Source organism: Megalobrama amblycephala, linkage group LG12 (assembly GCF_018812025.1).
Source record: "Megalobrama amblycephala isolate DHTTF-2021 linkage group LG12, ASM1881202v1, whole genome shotgun sequence".
Lineage (NCBI taxonomy): Eukaryota > Metazoa > Chordata > Actinopteri > Cypriniformes > Xenocyprididae > Megalobrama > Megalobrama amblycephala.
In genome coordinates, this window is record NC_063055.1 from 27,532,668 (window position 1) to 27,550,719 (window position 18,052).

Genomic DNA, 18,052 nt, shown 5'->3' on the forward strand with positions numbered 1-18,052 from the left:
ACAAAACCAAAGCAGGATTTTACCTTAAAGGGTTAGTTCATCCAAAAATGAAAATTCTGTCATTAATCACTCACCCTCATGTCGTTCCACACCTGTAAGACCTTCGTTCATCTTTGAAACACAAATTTAGATATTTTTGATAAAATCCGATGGCTTAGTGAGGCCTCCATTGACAGCAAGATAATTACAGCTTTCAAATGCCCAGAAATCTACTAAAGACATATTTAAAACAGTTCATGTGACTACAGTGGTTCAACCTTAAAGGGATAGTTCACCCAAAAATTAAAATTTGATGTTTATCTGCTTACCCCCAGCGCATCCAAGATGTAGGTGACTTTTTTCTTCAGTAGAACACAAATTATGATTTTTAACTGCAACCGCTGCCGTCTGTCAGTCAAATAATAGGAGTGAATGGGAACTTCTACTATAAAAGTAAATAAAACTTGCTTAGACAAATCCAAATGAAACCCTGCAGCTCGTGGCGACACATTGATGTCCTAAGACATGAAACGATCGGTTTGTGCGAAAAACCGAACAGTATTTTTATCATTTTTTAGCTCTAATACACCACTATGTCCAACTGTGTTCAGCATTCGCTTAGTGAGGTCTGATCGCGCTCTGACAACGGCAGTGATGTCTAGCACTCATTGAAGTATATGCGCGAGACATCACTGCAGTTGTCAGAGCGCAATCAGACCTAACTAACAGAGTTCTGAACGCAGTTGGACATAGTGGTGTATTAGAGCTAAAAAATGATAAAAATACTGTTCGGTTTCTCACACAAACCGATCGTTTCATGTCTTAGGACATCAATGTGTCACCACGAGCTGCAGGGTTTAATTTGGATTTGTCTAAGCAAGTTTTATTTACTCTTATAGTAGAAGTTCCCATTCACTCCTATTATTTGACTGACAGACGGCAGCGGTTGCAGTTAAAAATCATCATTTGTGTTCTACTGAAGAAAAAAAGTCACCTACATCTTGGACGCGCTGGGGGTAAGCAGATAAACATAAAATTTTCATTTTTGGGTGAACTATCCCTTTAATGTTATGAAGCAATGAGAATATTTTTTGTGCACCAAAAAATAAAAAAAAAAGACTTTATTCAACAATATCTAGTGATGGGCGATTTCAAAATACTGCTTCATGAAGCTTTGAAGCTAATCGAATCTTTTGTTTCGATTCGATTCAGTAGTTCGGAGCGTGTATCAAACTGCCAAATTCATGTGAACCATTGAATTTTCAAAACATTTCGAAACACTTATGACGTAACAAAGCCTCGTTTACTGAACTCACCTGACTTTGGCAGTTTGATACATATTTGTATTTATGTACAGTACTGTGCAAAAGTCAGTATTTTTACCAGTTACTTATATATTTTGCTGTAGTGTGTCAGTAGGAAATATCAGTTCACATTTCCAAACATTCATTTTGCCATTAATAGTAATAATCCAGTGAGATTTTTGTATGCACAAGGAGTCTGACAGCAGCCTTTGCTCCACAATGAGATCTGATCTCACCATCATCAAATACGTCTGTGATTACATGAAGAAACAGATGAAACTGAGACAAACTACATTCAGAAGAACTGTGGCCGTGTCTCCAAGACACTTGAAGAAAACCACCTGCAAAGCTACCTGAAAAACAATGCGCAAGTGTACTTGGACAAAAGCTGTTTTAAAAGCAAAGGGTGGTCACACCAAATATTGATTTGATTTGGTTAATATAAGTTAATTGATAAATAAATCTATTTATGACAGTATTTTTGAACGCATCCTCACTTTACAGCATTTTTACACAAGTGCCTAAAACTTACTGTAGCTTTGTAGGTCAGTTTCTTCAAGCATCTTGGAGACATAGCCACAGTTCTTCTGGATTTAGTTTGTCTCAGTTTCAGCAGGATAATGCTCCCTGCCACAAAGCAAAAATGGTTCAGGAATGGTTTGAGGAGCACAACAACAAGTTTGAGGTGTTGACTTGGCCTCCAAATTCCCCAGATCTCAATCTAATCGAGCATCTGTGGGATGTGCTGAGCAAACAAGTCCGATCCATTGAGGCCCCACCTCGCACATCTTGGTGCCAGATACCACAGCACACCTTCAGGGGTCTAGTGGAGTCCATGCCTCAACAGGTCAGGGCTGTTTTGGCAGCAAAAGTGGGACCAACACAATATTAGGAAGGTGGTCATAATCGTTACAAAGCAGTGATGTTTTAGCATAATTCAGATAATGGATGTGATTTGTGATTTTGTTTCATCATCTAGCCATGTCTTGTCGCTGTTGTGCAACATCTGTTGTGCTTGTCACTGAAATTTTATTGCATTCTGTCTGGTTATCGCATCGTGTTAAATTGCAGCCTTTTTAAATGTAAAAAATAAATCCAAGAAAAATCATGTAAAATCCTTTTCCAGCTTTAATACAATATTAAAAACCAACTAATTAAAATACAGACAGAAACTTTTAAGGAAAAAATAAAGAAAGTAGTATTATAAAATACTTAAAATAACCTGGTTGCACAAATGTGCACACCCCACATCTAATACTTAATTTAATTACTTTTTGCTTTTAATACAGCTGCCAAACCTTTTGAATAAGAATCTATCAACTCATCACAATTTTGTTTGTTAATTTTTTTTCCCCACTCCTTGCAAAAGAGCTTCAAATCATATTGAGTGGGGATCTCCTGTGTACATCCCTTTTCAAGTCATTCAGGGGGGTTGGATTGTTTACAGCTCCGTGTTATATATCCTGTAGCTGTCTCTTTGCAGTTTACATTTTTTTTCACAGTCAGTAAAGTTATTTGTGTTTGGATCTGTGATGTTTTCAATTTTGTCAAAAGCTGAGATAAAAGATATTGCCTCTGCAGGCCTGGCACGCTTGGGCAGTAATGAACTTTGAGGCTGTGCTTCACTACAAGCACCAGAACCAGGGCCGGGATGAGAAAAAAAAACTACGACACGCTAGCGGTGCCAGTGCCAACAGCGAAGCCAGTAACAGTGACAGTGAGGCAGACAGCACAGAGCACAGTCCTGTACCCTCCCCTGGACAGAAGAAAGTCAATGAGGTGAGGAACAACTAAAGCCAGACATAAACACTGAAGTATTATTAGAAGCTTGTGTGCAAAGCTTCTCCAATATTCACCTTTACAGCATTTCCAAACAACTTGTAAACAATTTTCTAAAACAAGTAAACAAGTATAAAACAAGTAAAAAAGTTTAATCAATAAAATGGAGTTGGCATCTTTTGTCCTCCAGTGTTTATAGTGCCATATGAACAAATCTACAGACTGTTGCTATTAACAAGGTATCAACAGTTCCAAACCCTGAATTGCATGGAAAGTAAAAAATCATCAATAAAAATCATTTATTAACAGACATTTGGGTGAATAAACAGCAAATGCATTGACATTCAGTCCCAAGATCTTGAAGTCAGAAACATGAAGTTAGCACATGCAACACACTTAAAAGTGTATACAAAGGAAATTACATGGATTTACATATGAAATTATTTTTATGTTGACATTGATGTAATTAGATGGGTTTTTTTATGTTGCAGGATTTGTCCAAGACTCTCCTTCTGTACACAGTGCCTGCAGTACAAGGATTCTTCAGATCTATCTCACTTTCACGTGGAAATAACTTACAGGACACACTGAGGTAAATCAGCACTAAGTAGTCTAGGCGACAATACACTATACTTCTGTATAAAATATGTACATTTCTAAGTCTGTTTAAACTAATTAAGAATTTTACAACTTACTGACCCACATATGACAGTTAGCCGGAAGCGATGGTTTATAGTTTAAGCTGGTCTAGAGCAATATAGAGCTAAGTAGTATCATCAACAATGAAAGGTAATTCCATGTTTTTTGATAATCTCCTAGAGGAATAATGTACATGCAAAACAACAGAGCTCTCCAAAATTCGAAATAAAAACGTAATTTGACAAGAACAGTCTATGTATTCTGACTTCATAAATGTCGTTTATCTGCAAAAACAGCTCATTGGGCAGACACAACTTTTTCTAGAATATTTTAGACAGAAATGGAAGATTTGAAATGGGTGTATAATTAACCAACAAGGATTAAGTTGTGGTTTCTTGATGAGTGGTTAAAATCACCATGAAATCAAAATGAACAATTATTAAGCCCTCATAATCTTTATTCAAAATGACATCCCCTTCCCCCTGCAAGGACATCTCTTCTCTTATGATGTGTTCACCAACACAAGGGCAGAACAATAACCTCCCCCCTCCAGCAACATGTCACTCTCATGAGATCACTGCAATAGCAGATGAATCCAGTCAATTCCCAATGGTTAAAATCAAGTTACACCTTACTTTTTTTTTTTCTCTCATTTGAGAAGCCATGTTACTTTAGATATGTTACAATAGGGAATAAAAGACAAACACAACTTCCTTTTCATGCTGACTTTAATAACTGCCAGTATGAATGTTCTCGGAACATGTCCTAAGAATACAGTTCATAGTATTGAGGATTTTGAGAAGAGTTCTAAAACCACAGGAAGCACCTTTTTAGTAGTTTAGTGGGCATTTTGATGCTGTAAAAAGTTTTGTTGGTTCTTCCTGACCTATAGCAATGAAAGACAGAAGCTGCTCTTAGGGGGTGATATGAGATGCTTTCTCTGAAAATTGTAATAGATACTTCTGTATAGCACCTCTCAAACAAAAAACATTTTGAAATGTATTGAATTCAACTACAATTCATGGAGTAACTTCAAACTGTTTATGACAATGTATTTGTTCCTTTACATTTAGAGTCCTGACCTTATGGTTTGATTATGGGCACTGGCCTGAGGTGAATGAAGCTCTGGTTGAAGGTATTAAGACCATTCAAATAGACACCTGGTTACAGGTAAGACCATTTCCAGCTTTCTATTCATAAGCAGGGTCCTAACTGCAACAAAAATAGTCACAAGTTAAATAATTAATGTCTATTGCCATTTGCAGCAGCACTTTGTGTACACATGTGGTTTCATCAGATTTGATTAGATTTGTAGATCTGCACATATCTAGCAAAATGTATTGGTTTTATGGTTAAAATTAGAAAGATCAATTTTCTAATGAGGTAAGATAAAAAAAATAAACTTAATTCATGAAGTCTTATTATTTTCCTTAATTTTGCTGCCTAAACAAATGGCATGTTGGTTTAAGAATGTTTACATGTTTTTACTTGAAAACAAGGCAAAAAATACTGGTACTGAAAAGTAAAATTAGTAAATGGCAGAATTTCGCTTAAAATCACTGCAAAAAGAATCTTCCTCCTTGTAATCAGGTTATTCCTCAACTGATAGCGCGAATCGATACACCACGTGCGCTGGTGGGACGTCTTATTCACCAGCTACTCACCGACATTGGCCGCTACCACCCTCAGGTATACATAAAAAATTATTTAGGATCACTATGCATTCATTATATTAATGCACATAGAAGCTCCATCTCCATTATAAAGGCACACATTTATCATCTCGCATCTTCTTATTTAAAAAAATCTGGTGAAAATCGCTTTGTTAGATGTGCTCTGCTGGAAAGCTACATACTGTTGAATAGAGGTCTGATAAGTGACAGAATTTCTGCACCATAAAATTGGATGCTCTTCATGTGCAAGATTATTTCCTTTGTTTTTCTTAATGTCTTCCTTTGTTATTCTTAATGAGATTTGACTCACTTGAATTTGTTTATCATGACGTCAGCCTTTTGGTCTAAAGGTTGAAATTTACATTTGAAATTACATGAATTTACATTTACTTTTAATTTATTCATTTACCAGACACTTTTACCCATAGCTAACAATACAAAGTTTCAAACATTGTCTAGAGTAGTAGGATTTAAGAAATAGTGAAATAATGATTATCATAGAAGATAACTGTAATTTTAAAGAGTCAGCAGGATGCAGTTAAGTGCTCACGGAAGAGATGAGTATTCAGCTGTTTCTTGAATGTTGTCAGGGATTTGGCAGGGAGATCTTTCCACCAGCAAGGAACATTGAATGAAAATGTCTGGAAAGTGATTTTGTGCCTTTCTGTGATGGTACTGTGAGGTGGCGTTCACTCACTGACTACAGGATTCTGGAGGGGATGTTTATGTGGTTTGGATACCTCCCCCTTCTGGAAAGCCTTGAAATACCTACCTATGAAAAGATTCAAACCATCGAAGTGGAGTTTATATTATTCCCTGTGATGAGAGGGTCAGAGGGACAAAAGGATCTGATCTAGCAGAATGAGAAAAAAACAATTGGATTCAGCTTATGCAATCTGCAGGGCTTTCAGTTACAGATAAAAAGACTGGTTTTTGTCCAGTCAGTTGTTCAGTGAAAAGAAAGGTGATATCTGGTTGAGAACAACTCATTCGAGTATTTTTGCTATGACTGGGAGGAGAAAGACAGGTTTGTTACTTTATACAAGTGAAGTGTTTAGTGTAGGATTTTTAAGCAGTCAGTTTATCCAAGCCTGCATGAATGTGGTGGCTATTTCTTTTTGGAGACAATACTCCATTTATCGTGCACTTTGAAACTTTTCAGACCTTTTACATCCGCAAACAGCTATATTACACATAACATGGAAAGTAATATCTCAAAAATCATAATAGGGGAAAAATGTCATAGTTTTGATGACTTCATTAATATTCTAATTCTAAAATGTAATAAATAGTCATGACGAAGAATGAGTAGGTGTGCCAAAACTTTTTACTGGTAGTCTGCATGAATCATAAACTATGGCCTGTGCCCTTTGTTAGCAGCACTTTGATTCTTTCTGTTTGCACACTTAAAGGCTTTGATTTATCCACTCACTGTGGCCTCCAAGTCCACCACCACTGCCCGCCACAATGCAGCCAACAAGATCTTGAAGAACATGTGTGAGCACTGCAACACGCTGGTCCAGCAAGCAATTATGGTACGAATGCACATTCAGTTTGACTGTTTGAATAATAAATGTTTTATTAGGTTCACATTAGCCCTTGACTATGTTCCACTCCCTCTTGCTTTTGCTTGCGCAGAAAAGATTTACAGAATGTGCTTTATGAATGAGCTGGAGATTTTCGTAAACAGTGAGTTTTTTCTGTGAATGTGAATTTGTAAAGGTTTTTAAAAACCTATCCAAGCTCACTCTCAGACTTGTACTCACTCATCTCGTCACTTGCAAACACCACCTGCATTCTCCGCTGCCAAATAAAGTGAAAATATGTTTCCAACAGTTTTGTTTGCATTGCCAGTGGGGCCAAGAAGCTGGAATGGTTAAATGATTAAAAGATCTTTATTACCTTATTTTATTTTTTTATTTTTTCAAAAAGATTTTTGTTTCTGCTTGTGTCTTGTCTCTTTTGTCTATTGCAGGATTATAATACATTTCATTATGTCAACAAATTGCTCAAAGAATATAAGCATATCCTGCAAATTAGTAAAAACAAAGCTTGAGGGGGTTCCAGAACATTATTCCTGTTCTCTGGACATTCAGCCTTCAGTAACTTTGGCCATTGCCTTGGTCTTGTTCCTCCATGCACTGTATTTTGGGCTGCTGGACAGAACCAAGCACATTTGAGTGTTCCAACACACCATATAGGACCATATAGGACACCATATAGGACATATAGGACCTGTTACTTTACTGCTAAAGTCTTTTTTTATATAGCACTATTTATACAGCAGCAGCTTGCCAACATGCTTCAGAATACCACAAAAAAAAAAACAAATAGAACAAATTTTAATAAAACAAAAACAATGTCTACAATGAAAATAAATAAATTAAAAGTCATAATCATAAAAAGCATATAATGATTAGAATGTATAGATGCCCACTGACAAGAATGAGTCAGAAACCTCAAAAATGTATAAAAGCTGAATGGCCCAGTAGTCATACTTAAATAATTCACAATATGTTGTAATAATTTAGGGAACATTGCAATCAGAAGTAGTAAGCACCACTCTGCTAACTCCAATATAAGATGCAGTATGTCTCTATTACCTCATCTGCATAAAAAATAAATACAATAAAATACAACCAAATGTATATTACATTTAGTCTCTCTTAATTTTAAAACTGGCTTTTTAAAGAGAATTGGCTTTTTTATATATTAAATGATTTTATTAAACATTAAATGTTTTGTTTCCAAAATCACATTGGGTATTTTCCTATTAAAGACTAAACTACATTTAGTTCCTACTAAAATACATTTAGTTGTAATTTCATTCCATTTAGTTAAGTCAACAACACATGTACTATCGCCTCCTCTGCCACATTTTTACTGTGAGATAGTAAAGTAAAACAGGTGGTAAACTATAGCCCACTGCTAATAATGTAAGCGATATAATTACTTTAAGACAATGTAAATATCATTCTGCCAAATTGTTTATTTTATGTATTCAAGATAGTACAGGAGTGGCATCATCCCAAAATCATAATAAATAGCCTAATGTCTAAACACAAAGAGCTTCAAATCATAAATTAATATAACTTTTAATGATTGTATATCAGCAATAAAAAGTCTAAACAGCGTATAATTATGTATTGATAAAAATTACGCATACAGCAATGAGTCTTGAACTAAATCAGACATAAGCCACTATGCATTGTTATGTGATGTCGATCAGTGGAGAATGCAGGTGGCAATTACAAGTGACATGACTGTTAGAGGAAGCACAAGTGAGTGAGAATGCAAGTCTGAGAATGTAAGTTCAAGTCTGCAGCCAGATCTTTCTCAAACTCACAGATCCTCAAGGGAATGAAACTTGCAGTAGAAAAGAGAAAAAGCTTATCTGAAAACATGATTAACAGCAATCGCTAAGGTACAGGAGCAGTCTCTAAGGTACCTGGAAAAGTCATTGAAATTAATTAAATCTTCAAAGTCATAGAAAATCATAAAAATGTTTATTGTTATTATATTTTTATTTTTATTTCGTATGCTGTGTCCTAAGCAATGTTTTTAAGGCCGAGCTTAGTCAAGGGTCGATTACAATCTAAAACATCTGCCAAAAGCTAAATTCAGTTTATGTTCAGGTAAGTGAGGAGCTGATCAGGGTGGCTATTCTGTGGCATGAAATGTGGCACGAGGGGCTGGAGGAGGCGTCACGTCTGTACTTTGGAGAGAGGAATGTCAAGGGAATGTTTGCCGTCCTGGAGCCCCTTCATGCCATGATGGAGAGAGGGCCACAAACTTTGAAAGAAACGTCATTTAATCAGGTAAAAATGCACTTTACATGCTTCACAAAAGGATCATTCAAAACAGAGAAGATAAGAACTTTATGTGCTTACAGGACTTGTTACAATTATTTTACCACAGTTAATGGATGTTTTGAGTCTACAACACTAGTAAAACCAGTGTAACATGACTTCTTGTGCATCTGCATTAATGTTCAGTAATATGTTTCCATTTTTCAGAAAATGTGTGCTTTCTTTGCCTATCATTGAAAAAAATGCAATATATATATATATATATATATATATATATATATATATATATATATCATGTCAGAAATGTATTAACATCGTTTCCCACAGTCATGAAAAAAATAAATTTTGATTTACACGCCTGGAAAAGTAATTAAAAATCATAGAATTTTGTATTATTATATTTTTATTTAGTATGCACTGTTCTAAAATATTTAATCAGAGTGCACTAAATTAAAAACACACAGTGAACATTGATTTGTGGGGTGATTATTCTCAGTGTAGTGATCAAAGTGTCAAATCCACCATTAAGATGCTGTCTAGTTGCAACACACTTCTTCTAATAAATACTGTGAGGGCTGTGAGTTGTACCTGTGTCCAATGATGGTATGGGAGAGACATGCTGGCAGTCAGGCAGGCATTAGCAATACACAGCAGAATCAAAAACAAATTGCTGGTAAATAAAACAATAATCCTTGTGGTAATACACATTGGACTTTGAGCTGTAGTAAGTGTTTGGGGGTTAATGGTCGTTTAGGTCGAACATTGGATCCAGACCGGATCTTCCTACTGACATCCTCTTCCTACTGACATTCTACTGCATAAGCTTTCTATGTCCCATGCAGATCTGTGCTGTTGGTGAAACCTTACAATGGCTACTTCTGCATCATCGATGTCCTGAACTGATAGTGACATAGAACTTTAATATTTAATATTTTTGTAACATTTCCAAATTGTCCCTTGCCTAACAGCTCATCATTTTCATAGCATTCTTCCTTTTCTGGACGAGTTGTATGAGTAAGTTGTTAAATTTGAGAATCCATGCTACAGCATTCCTAAGTTTATTCCAGCTTTAAAAGTAATTCAGGAATATGCTAGTATATGGAATATGCTAGTAGATGACTATTCTATATAGTCAACTCTGTCCATGCAGCCACTGTTCCCATGTCTAAGCAAAGACATTTGGAATATTTCCATCCCAGGCAAGGTTAAGTCTACATAACTTCTATAAGATAGACTTTACTGTGAAGGTCAAGGGTGCAAGAAATCCCAAAGGGGCATATATAGAACTGAACATTGATAGAATTTCTTGTCTAGCGCATGGATGATCTTTAAAGGGTTAATGCTGAATAAAGTAGTAGTTTTTGTTATTTTTGGATCAAAATGTATTTCCGATGCTTCAAAAACTTCTAAATAACCCACTGATGTCACATGGACTACTTTGATGTTTTTATTACCTTTCTGGACATGGACAGTCTACCGTACATACATTTTCCATGGAGGGACAGAAAGCTTTCGGACTAAATCTAAAATATCTTAAACTGTGTTCCGAAGATGAACGGAGGTCTTACGGGTTTGGAACGACATGAGGGTGAGTCATTAATGACATAATTTTCATTTTTGGGTGAACTAACCCTTTAAGGGGCATGTGAAATTTAAAGATATCCTCTTCAGCATACCACTGTACACCAAGAGCTCGCTCCACAGGTCTTCCATATCCAGGTCAAGTTCTGTCAACTCCTGTGCCCTATCAGCCTCAGTAATAAGCCTAAAACTGCTCAACTGTTACTGGTCCACTTTGTTCATTTGAAACCTCCAAATGCATAAAGTGCCTTCAATCCCTGATAAGGATGAATGGCATGAGCTTTTGTGTCCAAAGACTTCACAAAGTCATCCACATAAAAGTTGTTTAAGACTGAACTGGTTGCCTTACTGAGAAACATTCTTTGTTGTCCTTGGCTGTTCTTCTCAGGGCATAATTGGCACAATTACTGAGGCTGATAAGTGTGCTCAATAGGATCTTCAAATGTCATGTGTCCCTTAAAGATCAACTATGCACTAGATGATAAATTATGTCCATGGTCAGTTCTATATATGACCCTTTGGGATTTTTTTGCACTCATTACAGACTTTTACCATACCCTAAGACAGTGGTTCTCAAACCTGTCCTGGGGACAGTGGTTTGAGAACCACTGCCCTAAGACACCATTAAGGGAACATCAGGAGTCGTTCTTAGAGGAGGGGCTCCTGTGAAGTCTCATCACTGGACTGCTAACCCCCTCCAGGCAAGCAGGAGGCACCCTTCTCGAAGTGTGAAATCATCAGACTTTAACCCTCTGGGTTCTGAGGCTGGATTGGAGTCCTGGAGTAGTTTTAACATGCCCTGAAATTTGTGCTTTTTTCAGTTGCTTATAAACAAGTTAATGACAAAAGTCTCATTACACTGTATTCAGCACAAACTAGGCTACACTAATATGTGAGCTACAAGTATGTACATGTTTGTATTTTTGAGAGAATTACGTATATGCATGGTTTCTGAAAAAATAAATAAGTCACTGAAATAAGTCCTTAAAACACATACTAAACATTTTTTCACAAGACTTTTGGCAACTGTATATTTTTGTCTAGAGTTTTAGCTTCAAAATGATCATCCTGCCTACTCAGTCACATAAAACAATGTAAAACAGTGTTTCTAAACACTTTTTGTTTAGAAAGGCCATATGTGAGGATGCGTGAATCTTTATGAATAATGCTGTGATTCACACCTGAGGAGATTAAGACCCTGCCCCTAATGAGCCACATAATGGGCCATTCAGTCAGGAATGTGACTGAGTGAACTAAGAAAGAATGCAATGACAAAAGAAATATATAATTTTTTGTTTGTAGTTAGAATATTGTGAACTATATAAATGATTCAAAGACACATTTTGAGTACACAGCTATACCTGGAAATAAATCCTGTTTAAAGATATATGTGAACATCACATACTGTACCTGGCATTTGGTGTTTCTATCAGGGCTTAAAAACGAAAAAAAAATTCAATCGTTCCACTCTGAGCAGAATCGGTATCTTAACGTTTCTGTTCCAGCGTTGCTTCGTATTATAAACATTCCGAAACCGGTTTGATTAAAAAAAATAATGGTTAATAACTTTTTTATTTTTGCATATAGCCTACTTAATAATAATAATAATAATTTATTTATTAAAAAACAAAGAGAGTGTATTTGCCGTCTTAGCCAATAGGCATACAATTATCTTTTATAACAAGATTCTGTCCAAATGTAACCCTATTAAACAAAAGGAAAAATGGTTTATAAATTAAAGTATTTTTTCAAGATATTTTAATGTTTGCTGCATGGTTAAAAATACCGACGCTATTCCTGAGAGGAAAAAAGTTAAGTCGCATAGGCCTATACGTCGCATTTTACTATTACATTCAGAAATAATGATAATAAAGTTATCGGTAAATGAAATAAAATGTAAAAGTAGCCTAGCCTACATAGCTTTGTTTATAATGTTTGTAAACATAAATTACGAACAAAACTGCCCTATATTATTTTACCTATCCACTTAGCCTATACTCCACAACAAAACCTCTAAAATTAACAGTTGGACTATTCAGGCTATATAAACGTCAAGCCAAAATGAATAAAAAAAAAATTATCTTTTCTTTTTTAACGCCATTCCAGCCTCTATTGCTATAGTCAAGGTGAGAAACAGGTTTATTTATTGGAAATAAAACTAAATAAGATGCAAAACAAATTAATTTAAAGTGAATCTGTAGCCTACCTTTCTCATTCGGCACAAATCCAACTGTTTTTATCCTAGAGACGAATGCTAAACTATTATTTATTATATGAGCTTTGTACTTCACTCACATTATCAACATTATCCTTCACATATAACAGCACAGTAAGGCGGTGGTCACGGGTGGTAAACGGCAGATTGTATTACAGAATTGAATTTAACAGTGTAACGTTTGGTTGATTGTATTTTAATTTAATATTTAACAGGTTGCGATATCAAGTTAGCAATGCAATAATTAGTGTGCGCGCGTGAGGCACCGGCGCGACCACTGGATTTGTTTTCCTTCTATAAGACAGTAAACTGTAGCTATAATTTATGGTCATACTTCATACTGTTACAATACACTGGTGTATAAAGCACACGACTAGGAGATAAGATCAAAACAAGTCATTTACTAGATAATCCAACTGGAGAGTACAGGAACAGGACAGGAACATACACCAAAGTATACACGAATGACACCTGACAACCAACTGAACAGAAACTGGAACTTAGACAGACTGATTAACTCAAACAACAGACAGCTGTGATGAATTGGATTAGTGTCCATGGATACTGATTGTGGCGGGAAACTAGAACAAAGGAACATGTGACAGACGACAACAAACAAACAAAGTCCATGTGCATGTAACATTACGCCCCCTCCCGGAAAGGCATGTCCTCGCGCCGTAGAGCGAGGGGAAGATGAAGATGGGATGCAGACGGCTCACCGGGAGGAGGCGGAATAAAGGAGTCCAGGGTGGTGCAGGAGGTGGTGAAGTATGGTGGATGGTCTTAAACGGGCTGCAGGATGTTGAGCCAGACGACAGCCAGGATGGTGCCCCACAGCGGTGTTGATGGAGGGAGGAGCTATGGAAGGTAGTTGTTGACCGCCATGGGGAGGACCACAGTCAACGACGGCGAGGATGGAGCTCACCGCGTAGTCGACGTGCTGAGGTGGTGGAGAGATGGTGAATATCCAAGCGGCCGCGACAGAGTGACAACCTCTGGTGATTGAGGAGGGGATCCGGAGGTCTGAAGACGCGTTGGAGCGACTGAGGGCGGAGACGGAGCCTGAGGTAGGGCGGAGCAAGCCGTAGTGGAAGGGGTGGAGGACCAGAGAGCAGCGGATGGTCCGTAGGTCCGCAGCGGAGGCGCAGCGATGTCTGACCCAGGTGAAGCCGACGTTCCGAGGGAGTGCGGCGTGGTTGTAAGGCCGATGGTCACCTCCGAGGTCGAGGGTGGAAGGAGCGCAGGAGTCAGGACGATGGATGGAGGCAGCTCGAGACCGTCCGATGCTGGAGGCAGAGCTTCAGGCTCCTCGTGCCCAGGAGGAGACGGATCCCATCAGGCCCGAGATGGTACCACGCTACTGAGAGGAAATGGTGTTGAGGGACTGAAGGGAAATGTAGATGACTGGATGGCACTGATGGTTGTGGGCTGAGAAACAGGCTGAAGTGTACTCGTGGGCTGCTGGAGCGAGCTCGGCGGAGGCTGGAGTTCCATGCAAAAATCCAAAGACAGTAGTGAGTCACAGGAGGGTTGGTGTTTAAGTGGGAGAGGTGCGCTGGACGGGACCAGCACTACGGGGAACAGTACAGGAGCGAGAAAAAAGTACTGTCCACACTTTAAGTCCAGCAGTGTTTCCATACAGAACTCACTCTCAGTAGCGGGGGGTGGGTGGGGCTCTCCTCCAGCCCCTCGAGGTCCACCAACACTCCCTCGGCGATGGTAGGTTCGGCCGGCTCACACACCTGGTCAGGTTCACGCTGCTTGGGCTCCATGGCGATGTGACCCCCGATCGCTCTTGTGTGCGTGGGCGGCTCAATGGCGGCAGTCTCCATCATTCTACCTGCGGTGGGCTCAGGTCGAAAATCCTCGCCGTCTGGGTGGTTCTGGCTGGGCACTGGCTGGGGAGTGGGGCTGGCGGCAACTCCGACGGTGAATGCTGATCCACAGGACGCCAGCACCCACTCCACATATGACATGAAGCTCCCCCGGACAGCTGTGCTCTTGTGGTGTTGTTAAGTCCAGCATACAGGAATGAGCACAGACAGTAGTCCGGGAAGGTGGTTAGATGTGCGAGATCCAAATATTCCTCCAAATGTCTCTCGAGGGAGCTTTCTCCCTGCTTAAGGCACATTAGTGCAACGCCTGGGTATATAAGTCTAACGGAAGGGTCCATGGTGTAAGCGGAAGTGAAAAAAGGAAAAAAACACTGAACACGAAAAAACAAAAAGAAAATCCTACAGATAAACACTTAGCTTACTGTTTCGGTCAGGTGTTCTGTTACAATACCACTGGTGTATAAAGCACACGATGAGGAGATAAGATCAAAACAAGTCTTTTACTAGATAATCCAACTGGAGCGTACAGGAACATACACCAAAGTATACACGAATGACACCTGACAACCAACTGAACAGAAACTGGAACTTAAATAGACAGACTGATTAACTCAAACGACAGACAGCTGTGATGAATTGGATTAGTGTCCATGGATACTGATTGTGGCGGGAAACTAGAACAAAGGAACATGTGACAGATGACAACAAACAAATAGAATGTCCATGTGCATGTAACACATACATAATTCATACATTTACAAAAGACACAAATAACGAAAACAAGCAGAATGTCTGTTTCCTTACCTAGATCTTTAGAGTGCGCCACAATGAACCACTTTTGTTTTGTTAATCTGTAGACCTAATTATTTAAGTGAAATATTTTGCGTAGCCTATAGGCCTAAATATTCCCTTTTATTTTATATGTGTTATGTAGGTAGGCCTAGTTCTCTCCGTTCACAGAAGTGCTGCAGATGCGTCATGTGACGTTGAAAATTGTACTATCCTGCAATTTTCGCTGGTTTCAAAACGCACAAGAAGCTGCATATTACTTGACATACATTTTCACTTAAATGTAGGCCTAATACTTGACAGTTGGTGACATATCATCGGAAAAATGAATGCCAGGGCATTGCCATTGTGACTTACCTAACCTATGATGACTTGACAGCTGAGCTGAGCGCGTCAGCGCGGGCATTTCACTCATTGGATGCGTCAGCGTCCCATTTGCATAGGCTGTACTATTTGAATTTGTGATTGGTTGACTGCCAAATCAAAATATTAAATGGAACGATAAAATAACATTATTAACCGGTTAATGGCCATTTCAAATTGGCATTTCTGTTCAGAACGATTAAATTTGATTTCGTTTCCATTTCTGTTTACAATGCAAATTTTGTCAAAGCAGCTTTACAGTAATAACTGGTATATAATTTTGGCTGCACAGCAGCTCTTAAAGAAAATCGTGTCATTGTCCAGTATTGATTCATTCCGTTGTAAGAATCAATAGTTATTAATTTACTTAATTTATCTATATCAGCTCTAGAGTAAACAGTGATGTCATCATCCAGCTCAGTTCAGTTTGCATACAAGGGTGTCGATGCAGGCAGATCAAAGCATTGTTGAATATCAAATGTCAAGTGTTCCTACCTAAGAAAGCCAAAGGCGACTGCGGCAAGGAACCCAAACTCCTATAGGTGACATCAGGTGGCAAGCAGATGTAAAATGGAGAAGGAAAAAAAAAACCTTGGGAGAATCCAGACTCAGTCAGGGGGCCAGTTCTCCTCTGGCGAACAGTCAACAGTGCATGATTATGATTTAGGCAGCTTTCATAAGTCCGACTGGGATTGCAACAGTCAAAGTATTTATTCCAGTTCCATCTAGTTGAGGATTGTATTTATCACGCCGGTATGGGACGGTTTGTTGAGGATCTGTGACACTGGCTGTTGTGTCGATGAAGCCTTCACAGGGGATGATCTAGTTGACACAATCTCTGCTGGCACTTCAGGGCTGCGTTGTTGTCGTGTCTAGGCGCAGGTCCTCAGTCTCACCTGGATACGGCCCGGATACGGCTGACTACGGTAAACCTCGGGATAAACAGAGAGACTTATATTAGCGTAGATGCCATTCTTCTTCTGATGTAACGAGTACATCTGGTGTTATAGGAAGTGTTCCCGGTTCCAGCTGACCTCATTTATGCAGCCTAAAAATCCTTTAACAGATTTGAAAACATAATTTGATAATGTGTTGTGTGTATGCCAGGTTAAAGAGATGCATTTTTAGTCTAGATTTAAACTGACAGAGTGTGTCTGGTTCCCGAACAATGTTAGGAAGATTGTTCCAGAGTTTAGGTGCCAAATAGGAGAAGGATCTACCACCTGCGGTTGATTTTAATATTCTAGGTATTATCAACTGGCCTGAATTCTGAGATCACAAAAAACATGAAGGACTATAATGCATTAAAAGCTCGCTGGGGAGCTAAACCATTTAGTGCTTTGTAAGTAAGATTTTAAAATCTATACGATGATTAACAGGGAGCCAATGCAGTGTTGACAGAACCGGGCTAATATGAGCCTTGAGGTCATGAACGCATAAACTAACTGTTCTGCATTTGATATTGAGAGCATATGTTGTAGTTTAGATATATTTTAAGATGGAAGAATGCAGTTTTACAAATCCTAGAAATGTGGCTTTCAAATGAAAGATTGGTATCAAAGAGCACACACAGGTTCCTAACTGACAACGAAGACTTAACAGAGCAGCCTTCAAGTGTTAGACAGTATTCTAGGTTATTATGTGCAGAAGTTTTTCGTCCAATAATTAGAATCTCTGTGAGCATGCTGATAACAGGATCATATCAGCTGTTGTATTAACGTTAATATAATGTCCACTCTTAACACAAAACATGATTTTTGTGATCTCATGCATGCACATATTATTGCACATCATGTGAAGAAAATTTTGAAAATATAATGCATTTCTGTGATGCGATGCTGAATTTTTCATTCATTGTGAGCAAAAGCTTAATTGATGTGACACTAGACTATTTCACAGTAAACACTTCATAATCTGTTCAAAACAGGCCAAAGAAATGGTCTAAACATTCATATTACCTCTATGACATTTTATGTATTATATTTGTTATATTATAGAGCCTAACTGTTAATGTGCAGTTTAATACGTTGCCAACACTTTTTATTTCAGTTTTTATTATGTATTTCAGTTGATTTCACTCACCTCA

General features: G+C 38.2%; 1 protein-coding gene across 1 annotated transcript in view; it reads left to right on the forward strand.

Moving 5' to 3' along the window:
* Positions 1-18,052, forward strand: part of LOC125280006 (serine/threonine-protein kinase mTOR) — a 178,071-nt gene that overhangs the window by 114,066 nt on the left and 45,953 nt on the right. The window contains exons 11-16 of the mRNA XM_048210303.1: positions 2,865-3,062; positions 3,554-3,654; positions 4,775-4,871; positions 5,292-5,390; positions 6,787-6,909; positions 9,010-9,192. Of these exons, the coding sequence (XP_048066260.1) occupies positions 2,865-3,062; positions 3,554-3,654; positions 4,775-4,871; positions 5,292-5,390; positions 6,787-6,909; positions 9,010-9,192 (801 nt within the window). The remainder of the gene's footprint in view (positions 1-2,864; positions 3,063-3,553; positions 3,655-4,774; positions 4,872-5,291; positions 5,391-6,786; positions 6,910-9,009; positions 9,193-18,052) is intronic.